Source organism: Pseudochaenichthys georgianus, chromosome 19, assembly GCF_902827115.2.
Source record: "Pseudochaenichthys georgianus chromosome 19, fPseGeo1.2, whole genome shotgun sequence".
Taxonomy (NCBI): domain Eukaryota; kingdom Metazoa; phylum Chordata; class Actinopteri; order Perciformes; family Channichthyidae; genus Pseudochaenichthys; species Pseudochaenichthys georgianus.
In genome coordinates this window covers 19,307,177-19,321,015 of record NC_047521.1, presented here as the reverse complement: position 1 = coordinate 19,321,015, position 13,839 = coordinate 19,307,177, and the positions used below count along the sequence as shown (strand labels likewise).

The following is a 13,839-nucleotide window of genomic DNA, read 5'->3' as shown; positions in this document are numbered from 1 at the left end:
CATCAGGAAATTAAAGAATTACAGGGGGTCCTCAAATGGTATCTGAAACTACAGTATACACAGTGGTTGGTTTGATTAGCTTGCATGGGGTCTTGCTCTCCTGATGGCTGAAGTTTTTAAAGTAATACAAAAAGAAATAGTATAACAAGCTCTTCAGTACTTCAATCTGGCTGAGTGAACTAAATAAAAGGTACATTTACAATAAACAATAACAGCAAGAAAATAAAAGTTTAACTTTTAAATAATATATATTAAAGGTGGGGTAGGTAAGTTTCAGAAACCGGCTCGAGTGCACTAAAATTTGAAAGTACACAGCCGAAAAGAATCCGCCCCTTCCTTCAGACTTCCTTACAGAGCACCTCCTCCAACACACATGAACGCACACATGACGTCAGCAGACTGGTGAAAGTGGCCGCCTGTTGCTGGCGAGTCATTGAAGTACTGCTGCAATGCACGCCCAATGACGGCACGCCCAATGAGGGCACGAGATACATTTGTGCGTGCACGAGATGGAAGGCTGACAGACAGGGCGGCAATCCGCAAAGCCGTAATACTGTAAAAAGTACAACCAATCCGTTTGACTTTTTACAGTATTACGGCTTCCACAGATGACGTTTTTTTATGGATATTTTGCTAAAGCACTTAAGATATTCATTGCTATCGGGATGTTAAGAGCATTCCATGGAATATAACAAAAAGTGTATCTCGAGCCTGTTTCTGAAACTTACCTACCCCACCTATAGCTCCTGTATATTACTAGAATCACTGATAAATGTAGAAATTGTACTTCTTCTAGAGGAATAAATCGAGACTAAATTGGGATTTACGACTGCTCTGAGGTTAAGATCAACTTTCATGTGCAGTTGTTCTCTAAATAAAATCTACTCTCTTGAGGTCATTTTTAGTATCTTCTAACATATTTATTATGGGAAGCAATATCATTAAAAAGAGCTTCACCAGCAGAGTGGTGGCGGGTGAGAACAGAAGGTAAAGCATTGCAGCCAAAAAGAGCAATTATTTGTCTCCCCTTTAGGCAGAGCAGGACAACGGCCACCCATTGCCAGCTTTCGCCAACCTTCAAATAGAAGTTCTGGATGAAAACAACCAGGCACCCTATTTCCTGGAGACCAGTTACCATGGCTATGTCAGTGAGGCATCACCCGTGGGAACCACCATAGCGACAACTGCCAGTCTCTCTGCACCGCTGGCCATCGTGGCTCTGGATAACGATGTGGAGGAGGTGAGGATGAAAGCACACAGGGCCGTCACTGACTGAAGACATAATGAGCAGATTGATATGTTCTGACAATTAAATGTCACACTTTATAGTAAGAATGAGGATATTTGAAATATAGAGAACAGTGCAGTTTTCATCTTTAACACCATATGGCTTTTATACTCAAACACTTTTGTGCAAATGCATGTATTTCATTCAAGAGTTTATGACCAGCTTATATTTATATTTATTTTCAAATTATGCTGCAGCCTTATACCTCGAAGGAGTCATTTACATTATTTCTAACATTTACTTCCTTTTGAGATGCCTGTAGGTATCAATTAAGATTGCTGATTAAACCTTTCCCCCGGTTGTCTGAGTTATCTGAAGCTTCCACTGGTCAATGTGATTATATTCATACATCATGCCAAGTCGTAAACATAATTTGCTTTAGTTTTCATTTGAGATGTTCACTTTGCCAGATGGAATTGGACAACTCACAAAGCCCACACGTTGCTGTTGGTACACCTGTTGAACTCTCCATTCCTGCAGAGCAAATAAACATTTAACAGACATAAAGCAAGGAGATTTATTCCTCCTAAATTATTTTAGATTTTGGAATAATATTGGCAAAAGCAGGCAACAAAACAGTCCTCTTAATTCGAGCCAGTGCCTTGTTGGATTTGTCAACTGAAAATCGCAATAGCTTTTAGCCGAGAATGCTAACATGTGCAGCTCACGTAGGAGTAGACAAACATACTGTTGAATCACCTATGCTCGTTTGTTTTTCAAATGGTATAAATTAAAAGGCTAAAATAATAAAACCACACAACAAAATTATTTTAGAATCACTTTTAATACAGCTCTGTGCCAACCACTTTAATACATGGAAACATGCTTTGCTACAATTGCTAAGCTATATTGACAAATGCTGTTAAGGCAGGCCAACAGTCATCGTTATATTATGGCACTATGAAACTTTCCTTACTTTAATTTTCATCTGGGGGTCGCAAGTGCGTATTCTACTCTACACATTCATGTCTTCAAACACATTTAAATCACATATGGTATCAAGACCCGCAACATGGTGAAAGTGTTATAACAGGAAGTACTGTACAGAAATCAAATATCGAGCCATTGAGGTGTACATTTCAGCAATCTTTCTTTTTGTTTGACCGATTCTCTTCTTTGTGCCTTGCTTGCCGTATGTGACGTGCCCTATCTAATTTCAACGTGAATCCCGTTAGTAAAATATTGCCTCTCAGTGATAATGTAAGAATTGACAGTGCCGCAGCATTGTTATCGCCCATGCATTCCCCTGAGCTTAGTTTGTTTAACATGTGGCGTAGGCATTTTAATAAAACAAGCTTTGGTTCATTGCTTTCTAAAAGACCCGAGAATGAGATTAGTGGGGATAATGTGTGTGTGTTCGGGGCGTTTGATATACGCTGAGCTATTTTAAATACCGCTAACCCCGGTTTTTCCACCAGCATTAAGTACCAACAATGATGATTAGTCCTAATTGCTTTTATGTGCCGTCCTTCACTTTTATTTATGTATCTGCAGACTCTGAGTGGCCCTGTGTGTGTGTGTGTGTATGTGTGTGTGTGTGTGTGTGTGTGTGTGTGTGTGTGTGTGTGTGTGTGTGTGTGTGTGTGTGTGTGTGTGTGTGTGTGTGTGTGTGTGTGTGTGTGTGTGTGTGTGTGTGTGTGTGTGCTTATTTATGACTCAATATCTACACAGGCTACATCAACAATATTATCAGCCTTCCTACCCTGCTGAGCTAGCCTTATCTGGAATGAGAGCTCACACACACACACACACGTTTTTTATCTAACGTTTTTTATGTCAAGAAAACCTTGGAGATGTTTTTCATTCACCTTCCTGTACTTGTTTTGCTCGCTGCTATTTTGCATTATGGAAACATTTTTCCTTTGCTATGTCTCTCCACTTTATTTATTCCTGTTTTGCTTTGATTTGTAAAACATATACAAATGTGTGAGAAAGAGAGCCGGGGAAACATTCCCTTCTCAAAATCTTCCCTTTTGATTATTCACGGCATGTTCATCAAAGCAGCCAAAATTGTTTCTGAATTGCCGGTGAATTCCTTTTTTTCCACTTTAAGGTGCTTATTTTTATTTTTATTTATTTTTTCGAGCGTGTAAAACTACGGAAGAGGATTAGGGCCACATGAATATTTTTTTTGGGAGGATTTTAAAAAAAATTATTTATTTTTTGTTCTGGGAAAAAAGTCAGAATTCTGACTTTAATCTCAGAATTCTGACTTTTTTCCCAGATAAAAAAATAAAAATATTTTTTAAAATCCTCCCAAAAAAAAAATTCATGTGGCCCTAATCCTCTTCCGTATAAAACCAAAGAAAATACAAATGAAATAAAAGATGATACAGACATGATACAGTACTATACAAATGAATGCAACAAACCGAAATATTTAATTAATAATTGAATAATCTGTCTGATATCAATAATTAACAAAGCTTTAGCTAATTACACGTCCGAAAAGGGGTCGGAAGAAGTTTACACTTATTTAATCCGACCCCTTCTCCCTTTTTTTTTTTTTCTTAATATATGTTAACATACAATATAAATGTATACTTATAAATGTGCAACAGCTGTATGTATGCTCCGCGAGCGATACGGCAGATATAGTATCCTCCCTGGGTTAAAAAAGACAAAATGTATTGACTTGAATGTCTTCTCTGTTCCTCTAAACATCTGTCTTTCTCTCCAACAGACCAGGGACCCTCAGCTCCAGTTCTCATTGGACAGCTATTCTAATGTTTTCTCTGTGTCTGCTACTGGAATCAGACGATATATCACCCTGGTGCAGCCACTGGACAGAGAGACACAGGACTCCTATAAATTCACGGTACTTCAGCCTATAAAATGTGTGTGTGTGAGAAAAATCTGAATTTGAATAACTCACCTCAAACCAGACACGCTTGAAAAAACGTAGTGGCGGCCTTGAAAAAAGACTCCTATCTACTGAAGAGGGGCAAACGTTAGACAAAGTAAGAGGAGAGGAGTGAAACATGTTGCCTAGAGGAAGAGAAGAAGACAGGAGGAGAGTGAGATAGATGGAGAGGAAAGAGAAGTGGGATGTGTTGAATGTGTAGCTCCATTGAGGACGTCACATTTCAAGTGAGGAGGAGATAATGCAGAGGTGGCTGCACTTTTAAAAGGGAGGAAAACAGATTTAGGATTAATAGGGCGGGAGATTAAAGAGAAAATAAACATTGACATAGATTGAAAAGAAATGGGGAGCATAGATGTAGACAGGGGAGACACTTTAACCTCCACTATTGTTTAAATATTCATTTTATTTTTATATTTTAACACAGCCAAAATAGTCACATAGCTTCGTTTACCGGAGGCTAGCAGGGCTCTCATGGATGATTGGCAAGTTTTCAGCATGCAGTCAGAACTTGGCTCTTGTATCGCTCAGTACTGAAATAGATGTAGAAAAAAACAGGGCTTATAGAGTGATGGCTGTTCCTTTGTGTTTATCTCTTTCCGTCAGTATCACTGCCAGCATGTCTTGTGTTCTTTATGGTTTGTTCTCCCACTCGACTTGTTGGCCCTTTTCTCGCCCTTTTTTACCCTCTTTTGTTGCGCTGTCTACTTCTCAATCGGCCTTTCTCACTCTTGTATTCTTATTTCAGTACAATCTATTTCAGCAGCTTCTTTGCCAAGTACTACTTTAAAAAGTTGAGGAACTTGTAATGTACTTGAGTATTTACATGTTCAGCTGCCTTATACTTAAATTCCACTACACTCCAGAGGCAAATATTGATCATATCACTCCACTACAGGTGTTTAATAATGTTAATTCCAGTCAAATTTCAGTTTAAGGCTAACAATACAAATATAAATAAAAAAAAATACATGACGAAGATGCATTAAAGATAGATGTATTATATAAGAAGTACGATAAGCTAAAATTGTATTGTATTTTTATAAGTATTATTTCTACAACATAGTGTCATCACTACGTAATACGTGTGCTTCTATTGGCTTACACATTGTACGTGATAGACTAAGGAACGGGACTTCTCTAAGCGGTTGACCAATCACAACAGAGCTGGCCAGCTAACCAATCAGAGCAGACTGGGCTCTGGTTTCAACCAGAGGGTGAAAAGAGGTGGGGCAGCACAGGCAGTAGGAGAAAAATAAAGAGCTTTTTGAACATTAAAGCAAGTAAATGTCACAGTCAAAGCACAAATGAAGCCTAATAATTAGCATAATAATAATAATGCATTACATTTTTTATTAGAGCACTTTTACAGGTGCACAAAGCGCTTTACAAGTACACATTACACATATTAGAGATGTAAGAGTCATTACTGCGGACATTACACCTTTTAAAGTGTAGAATAATTGACAATATAATCTGAACAATGGCGAATTCTGCAATATGAGCACTCTTACTTTTATTACAATAAGTCTATTTTGATGCAAATACTTTTGTACTGTATTTTGAATGGAGGACTTTTGCTTGCTACAGGATTGTACTACTCCGTTGTATTACTCATTTTACTTCCATCACACTCAGGGTGTGCTGGCGGTGTGCGAACGTGTGTGGGAGTGCAGCATATTGCATGAGGTAATGCATTCCAGTGCTTGCGTGCAGCTATTTGGATCTAAAGACGGGAAAAGCAGATGGCCTTGTGTATTGATTGAACGGCAGAGGTGTACAGTAATCATCATGAAAGCCTTGCAGGAGAAATTAAAGTCAGGGAGAGAGAGCTATGAGACATGGAGGAAGATTTTCATTTTAAAGGAGTCAATCAGCCTCTTGGCAGATGAGCTTGAGGAAGAGATTGCTATCAGGGAAGAAGCTTCTACTGCTTCTGTAGATGTGCACTGATGCGTTATGGATGGACAATTTGAACGGACAAGTTACATTTGCTTGTTTTTACATACAAAAGCGTGCATTTTAAATTGTTTGTATGTTATTTGAATGACAAAAGAGACCAATATCATGACATAAGGCCTGCTTGCTACGTTAAACATTTTATTTCTTCATATTTAATTGTATTTTTATGATGATTTGGCAGCAAGCTCAGACAGTCTTCCCACCTTTGAGTGTTTAAAGTTTCATTCTCTCTTTAAATACATTGGAATAATACCAAATAAAGAAATACTTTGCTACATTAGATTTAATTACACAATGGAAGTTTCTCTGTGGATCTAAACAGCTGGAATAATACAGTTGTATACAGTATTTACAAGGAGCACATAGTTATAATGGTTACTGAGATCTTGTTACACAAATAGTTCATCAATTTGAGAAAAGTGCTGATTCGCTTGACAGCTGAGATAGATGAGAAAATTGACAAGCTCTCAAGTGTCTGCACTATTTAATACGCTAGAGCCAACAGAGGGGACATGTAAGGTTAGCATGGCAAGACAGTGAAGAGCATATTTATCAAGGTGTTGAAATGTCCTAGTGAGAAATGTCATAGAAGAAACTGTAGAATGATATCTTAAGTCAAGTTCAAGGCACCTTAACATGATTAATGGGAAGCAAATGTTTGTTTATGTCTCTTTTTGTGACTTAAACACATTTCAAGCAAACATTATAGGCAGTGGGGATCAGCAATTATTGAAAGGAAATGGTGTTTGAGTTCTTAGTCGCAGCCAAAAGCGTATAAATAAACCAAAAAGCAGAGATTTGGATTGAAACAAACACAGAACAGCTCAAAAGAAACAAGAGAACAAACCGACACTATCAAGATGTCAAGGACACATGGTGAACACAGTCCGCCCACCTCAGGATTCTCTAAAGGTAGCTTTTTGTAGCTCGGCTGAGTGTTACATTTTCTCACAGAGGGAACATTTCATTTTCTTTCCTCTTGTCAAAAAAAACAAACATTGTTCTTGTCTTTTGTTTCTACAGCTTTTAGCATCAGATGGCGTCCAGCAGAGCATCCCTGTTACCGTGACGATTACCGTGTTGGATGCCAACGACAACACTCCCACTTTTGCTAATGTCTCCTATAATGTCAACCTGTTCACTGATATGATGTCTGGAGAAACTGTGTTGAAGGTACGCACTGAGAAACACACTAATAAAAAAAGTTCTTACCGTACTCGTGGGATTTTTTTAGTGTTTGCAACATCATTTACTTTCGTGTGTTTGTGTATCTCTCTCCAGCTCGCAGCAGTTGACTCCGATGCAGGTCCCAACGGTCAGATCACTTACCGGATCTTAGCTGGAGACCAGGGACATTTTGTTATTGGCAACAGGTGAATATATTTTACTCATAAAGTAAAAGTTTGGAAAAAAAGCCCTCTTGCTGAGAGTTTGATGAGATGATCAATGCCTCTATGGCTCTAAAAAGGCTAAACAAAACATCTAGCAGCACCTCTTAAGGCTTTTCACAGAAGGAGTTTCAACATGCCTTTTAGTGCTCCTTGTCACATGCGTTTGAACCAAAAAAAATATTCGTTATTTATCAAAACCACTTTCTTCACAGGCAGCGAAAAAGCTCATTTAACTGTACATCAAGCATGACACCACTGTAATGTAGCTTTATGCTTAAATGTCATTGTTCAAGCACTGTGAAGAAATGTTTGGCAATGAGCACTGCCAAAATGAGGACGACCTACACTTAGTATCGTTGCTGAATGCATCCACTGATGGAGGACCGTTCTGCTGCTCTGCTCACATGTTCACAACAATATATCCATAATCATTGAATACTGAATATTCTGTTTTTCAGCACTGGAATCATTACTGTGGCACCAACCGTTGATCTCACTGTTGGGCGGAGCTACGCTTTGACTGTAGAAGCCATGGACAATGGGCCTGTACCTCAGAGAAGGTTAGTGTATCTCCGTCTGCTTCATCTGTATTTTACTGTCAGATTCCCAGAGCGTTCACACTCCTTAGCCCAGGGGTACTCAAATACAAATCTTAAAGGTCCAAAATAAATGTTTCAATAAGACAAAGGTCCGTTTATTACGGTCATTCAAACTTTTAAACAATTGCAACAAGATTCTTAACACGAGGTTGCAAAAACAAAAATAATCTGTATGCAGCAGTTTTCATTGTCGCAGTATAAGAGCTGCAGTTATGAATAAAGGCAGCTGCACCCTCTTTCATTCAGCATTCCCATTATTGCTTTATAAATGTCTTGCCCCCTTTGTGTGTCCACTGAGGTTCGTCAGGCCCAACACATCTTCAACAAACTACCCTTTGCCTCATCATAAAAACTCACAAACACCAGCAACTGAGCAATGTCAGTGGTGTCAGTGGACTCATCCACAGCTAAGGAAATGCACTGTGCATTTTTTATTCCATCACAAAGCTGATGAATCAAATCACCAGCCTGTATTTATGTTCTTCTGGTTGCTGTGGAATCTGAGAGGGGATTTGCTTGATTTTACCTGTTATTTCCTCTTTGTGTTTGCATTCAACCTGGTCTCCATCACTTCAATCAAGCCTTCTTTATACTGCAGTTATTATCCATTGGAAAGTCCTTACCTACTGGCCTAGTTAAATCAAAGTGGTTACTTTTGTTTGGCTGGGCAGTGTAGTTTTACACACCGTCTTATTTGACTTCCTCAGGACTTAAAACAGTTTTTTGGGGGCAGACCCCCTCAAAGAAATAAATATATTTACACACGTAAGGTCATCATCTTAATAGTTTTGTATGCTCATCCGTGAGCAGAGCATCAAGTTGACGTGTATTGCAGCTGAATGCGGTGATTACCATTTTGTTCAGCAAAACGCCTCACAAACTTATTAAGATCAACAGCTTCAGTGCGTTTTGATTCCATGCTGAGTACAGCCAAACTGACAGTCTCTTCTCTGTCACTGTAGACCGCAAATACCTCATTCCTTCAGTGCTTGGGTCCGAATGCTTCTCGCTTTGCGCCGTCCCGTTCAAATGAAATCGCCGCCAATCATATGTCCATGCTCGCGCCAGGACCGGGGGAGGGGTTACATGACGTGCATCTTGTGCTGCATTCACTTGCACTCGGACATTAAAGACTTTCTCTCATAAATGTCCGATGAGCGCTGTTTGCAGTCTATGGACATAGCGGATCATTTTGACTCGTTGCGTTGTAGCGATGTCTCGCAGATAACACAGATAATACATATGAAAAGTATAATTTGCTCAGAGTCCAGAGACAGTTGTGGTTCGGTCCGGATCCGGACCGGAGTCCGTACTTTGAGGATGCCTGCCTTAGCCCTTTCTAACGTTCCCCGAATGTGTCTCCATTTTTTTCATTTCTAAAAATGCATTTCTAAAAATATATAATGAATTAGAGTTTTATATTGGGAAATGGCAGGCAAGGAATCTAAGAGAGGGACATTGATAGTTTAATGTGAAAAGGAAAAGTGAAGTGACTGGCACAGAATGAAAGGTAATGAATGGTGTCTCACTTTACCCTCTTCTCGAGAAACAGAAATTATACTGTGTGCAAGGGACCATTTCAGCAAATGCAGGCACACAGGGAACTAGAATAAATGCCACAGATGGTAAAAGAAACATAATGCAATACACTCTGGCCCTTTCACATTCCTAAGGACAAGGACTGACTTGATTCAGTAACGTTTTCTTCTCTTTTTTTTCACCGCTACCCCCTATTTCCCGTCTTTTGCCATTCATCTCGCCTTCATGGATTAAATCAATAAGGAGCCATAACTTTTAAGCAGCTCACAAACTCAGGCTTTCCCTGAACTTGGGTTATTTCATGGATAAATGCATCTGCTACCAATATTTGTTAACTCTGTGTGTGGGTATTGATTCGGTAGCTAAAGTCTAATTTCATTTTTAGCAATTACTATGCGAATCGTTCACCCGCTGGAATGTGGTCAATCTACAATTCTTTAACAGATTGATATCACAACTGCTCGAGCAGAGAGTTTTCTCAGCACTATGCCTCAACATGACTCAGGAAACATCAAACAACAGAGGCATGTGCTTTTGTAGGATGCAGAAAAAAGAGAGTTAACGTCTTTGCATGCATGTTTTCCTTCTTTCAGCTATTAAGTCTTATTTTGTGTCATCTAATACAGGAACACCATAAGGAAAATCCATTTTGGCAACAATAAAAACAAAAGCCGTACACAACTGAGCTAATGGGCCAGAACGAGCAGCAGCCTGCTGTTTGCTGATACTCACAGCTCACTTGGATGTACTACTTTGTATTTTGCACTTTGGAATGTCTCAACAAAAGGATATATTAAGACTGCAGTGTCCTTGCAGAAAGGACACGTCTTCAATCAAGAAGCACTGAACAAAAGCAGCACGTAGTTACTGACACACAGGAAGACTTTTTGTTTGATAAAAAGGCAATGCTGCTGCTACCATCACGATGACGTAGGCTTGTGTGACAGGCAGTTTGTTTTATAGTCCAATAGGGAGTATTCAGAAACTCTCTGAATGGTCAGATGTCTAATTTGAGCTGTCAGCGACCAACAGTGCATATTTCTGTTCTTCACTCTCTTGATGAAAATGTAATCAAATCCAATCAAGTCCCCTGGCACCCAGTTACATTTTACAATGTAGGAAAGCAGTATGAACGTTTTGCATATGACAGTGTGTCCATCAGCAGTCACCTCCCCTGTGAGCCATTTTGAAGTCCACATTAAACCCCTTGCCTCTCTTAGATATGTTGGTCTCTCTGGATAAAAGTGTCTGTGCTCTAATGTTGATTTAAATCTCTAAGAGACCGGCAATGCCAAGCTGACCTGAAAGGACTTGTGCTGGCAAAGGCAAACTGATAAAAAAGTACTGCCAAGTTAGCATTGCACTCCTACAACTGTTTCAAAAAAGATATAATGCTGCAGTTCTCTCTTTTCTTTTACGAGACATTGCTACTCTTAGTGCATATGTTACCCTCACATAGTAGAGCATGGTAGTTTCAATCCAGCTTGCAACCCTTTTCATATCACCCCAACTAATAGAATAGGTTTTCAGAAGCAAAATGTTTGCAGTGTGAAAGCTGGCTGTTTTAAATAGCCCCAAAACTCCAAATACACACTTCCCAATAGTGGATCAGCCTCAGGACATCTGTAACTATTAAAAACAAATAATTAAAAGCTTTGAAATGTCTCAACATCGCGGATATTAAAAAGTTTACAGTATTGAAGCCTTTTTTGACTTGCTTATGAAGGCCTAAAAGGCATTTCAATTGTTAAAAGAGGACATTATTATGATCATTTTCAGGTGCATATCTGTGTGTTGTGCCTACACTGTTACACTGTTAATCTTTGGTTAGTTGGATGTCTTTTTTGTGATTTTTCAACCACTTAGAGATGTCCCGCCCGTTAGCCTATGTGTTGTAACGCTAGCCAATAGAAGCGCATGTGTTACTCTGTGATGTCACTATGTTACAGAAGTAAACTAAGGAGTCCAATGGAGGCGTTTTAGGCAGGGGGGATTGTGTGGGAGGTAAACTCCGTCTGAGAGGAAATGTGGGGTTTTAGCTTTGCAGATCATATACATAACACACTATGGGAAAGGGAAAACCCCAAAGAACATAATAGGGCCCCCCGAAAAACCGATTGTCTTGTCTTAAGAGTTTTCTAAACGTATCCAAAGAGCCCCCAAACCAACTTCTTATGAGTCTAGGAAGCACTCCCAGGCAAACATTTATTTTATAATGATTTACTTTTCCCTACTGCATGGATTCATCGCCCAAAAATACACATTGTATAATTCGTAAAAAATAAATGTGTGTCCTCTTTCGTACATGGCTCAAATGTTGTAGTTGCCAAATCAATACTCAACTTGAACCACTGCAGATTGAGGTGCTTCCAATGATTGGTCCAGATTGTCCCCAAATTTCCCCAGACCCCCTGTTTATCTCAGCTGAAAACATGACCCACATAGCAAATCGATATCCATTTCTGCTACCTGATTTGTTAAAACTATGGGTCAGGGCCATGAAAGAGCTGCATGCCTTTTGGCTGGCAGGCACCGAGAAGACATGAATCACAGCATTTTTAATGACTTTGGATCTCATCTCAGTATTACCTCTCCATGTCAGGGGGCTGTTGAAGAACCCTTGCGATACGTGGCTCATTCAGATTAGAAGTGCTTTTGCATGGCCTAGATAGATGCACCCCCAGAATATTGAAAACAGCTGACGCTCGGGGGTCTCTTTCATCAAACTGTCGGGTAAGAGAGAAAAGAGGGCATCACCAGAGAGAACAGATAAGATAGGGTAAGATGTTAGATAAATAACTAGATAGAGTTCAAGATAAAGAAGTCATTTTGTATCATAAGAGGCGTTTTGTAAAATACGCAAGTCGAAAGCAGTGTTGGGCTTGTTACTTGGAAAAATGAGTAACACTTTGCCAATGATAGATAGATAGATCTTTATTTGTCATTGTACAGGTACAACAAAATTACAATAGACTCAAGGTGCCAACACGCAACAACAAGACAACATAAAAACAAGACAATATAAAAACAACAATACACTATAAAAACAACAAGATAATATAAAAACAACAAGACAATATAAAAACAACAAGACAACATAAAAACAACAAGACAATATAAAAACAACAATACACTATAAAAACAACAAGACAATATAAAAACAACAAGACAATATAAAAACAACAAGACACTAAAAACAACAAGACAACATAAAAACAACAAGACAATATAAAAACAACAATACACTATAAAAACAACAAGACAATATAAAAACAACAAGACAATATAAAAACAACAAGACACTATAAAACAATAAAAAAAATAAATGGGACTTAAAAAAGGGAATATGTACATAAATAAATAATACATTAATTAAATTGCACGATTCCCCTCGTATTGCACGGAAGGCTTATATAATTTAATATTAGCAGCGTTTAGTGCACATATGGCCTTGGGAAACAAACTGAACTTGAGTCTGTTTGTCCGGGAAGACATGGTACGGAAGCGCCTGCCTGAGCGCAGCCGTACAAAGTGCTCGTTACCTGGGTGGTGTGGGTCCTTGAGGATTTTGACTGCCTTCTTAAGGCAACGAGAGCTGTATAGTACCTCCAGGGAGGGGAGGGGGCAACCGATGATCTTCTGGGCCGAGTTGATGACCCTTTGGAGCGCACCCCTCTCTGCGGCTGTGCAGCTGAGGAACCACACGCAGATGCAGTTGGTGAGGATGCTTTCCACGGCGCAGCGGTAGAAGGACACAAGCAGGTCCTGTCTGAGGTGGTAATTCCTGAGTATTCTCAGGAAATAGAGTCTCTGCTGTGGAATGCCCAGGAACGCCCAGGAATTTGATCACTGAGACTCTCTCCACACAGCCTCCATCAATGTACAAGGGCTGCATGATGGTCTTCTTCCTCCTAAAGTCGATGATCATTTCCTGGGTTTTCAGCTTGTTCAGCTGCAGGTTGTTTACTTTGCACACCGCTAGCAGTTGCTCCACCTCTTCCATGTACGTGGTCTCGTCACCCCCTGAGATGCAGCCCACCACGGTGGTATCATTAGCGAACTTTATGATGGAGTTACTGGTGTGGGTGGGGACGAGATCATAGGTGTAGAGGGCGTATAGTAGGGGGCTCAGAACGCAGCCCTGTGGTGATCCGGTGCTGAGACTGAAGGACGTGGAGGTGTGGGTGCCAATCCTCA

At 39.6% G+C, this 13,839-nt stretch overlaps 1 protein-coding gene across 1 annotated transcript in view; it reads left to right on the top strand.

Moving 5' to 3' along the window:
• The window catches only part of LOC117464591 (protocadherin-15-like), a 228,118-nt gene that overhangs the window by 121,871 nt on the left and 92,408 nt on the right, over nt 1-13,839 (top strand). The window contains exons 12-16 of the mRNA XM_071206802.1: nt 1,034-1,240; nt 3,972-4,106; nt 7,137-7,286; nt 7,395-7,486; nt 7,963-8,064. Coding sequence (XP_071062903.1) covers nt 1,034-1,240; nt 3,972-4,106; nt 7,137-7,286; nt 7,395-7,486; nt 7,963-8,064 — 686 coding nt within the window. The remainder of the gene's footprint in view (nt 1-1,033; nt 1,241-3,971; nt 4,107-7,136; nt 7,287-7,394; nt 7,487-7,962; nt 8,065-13,839) is intronic.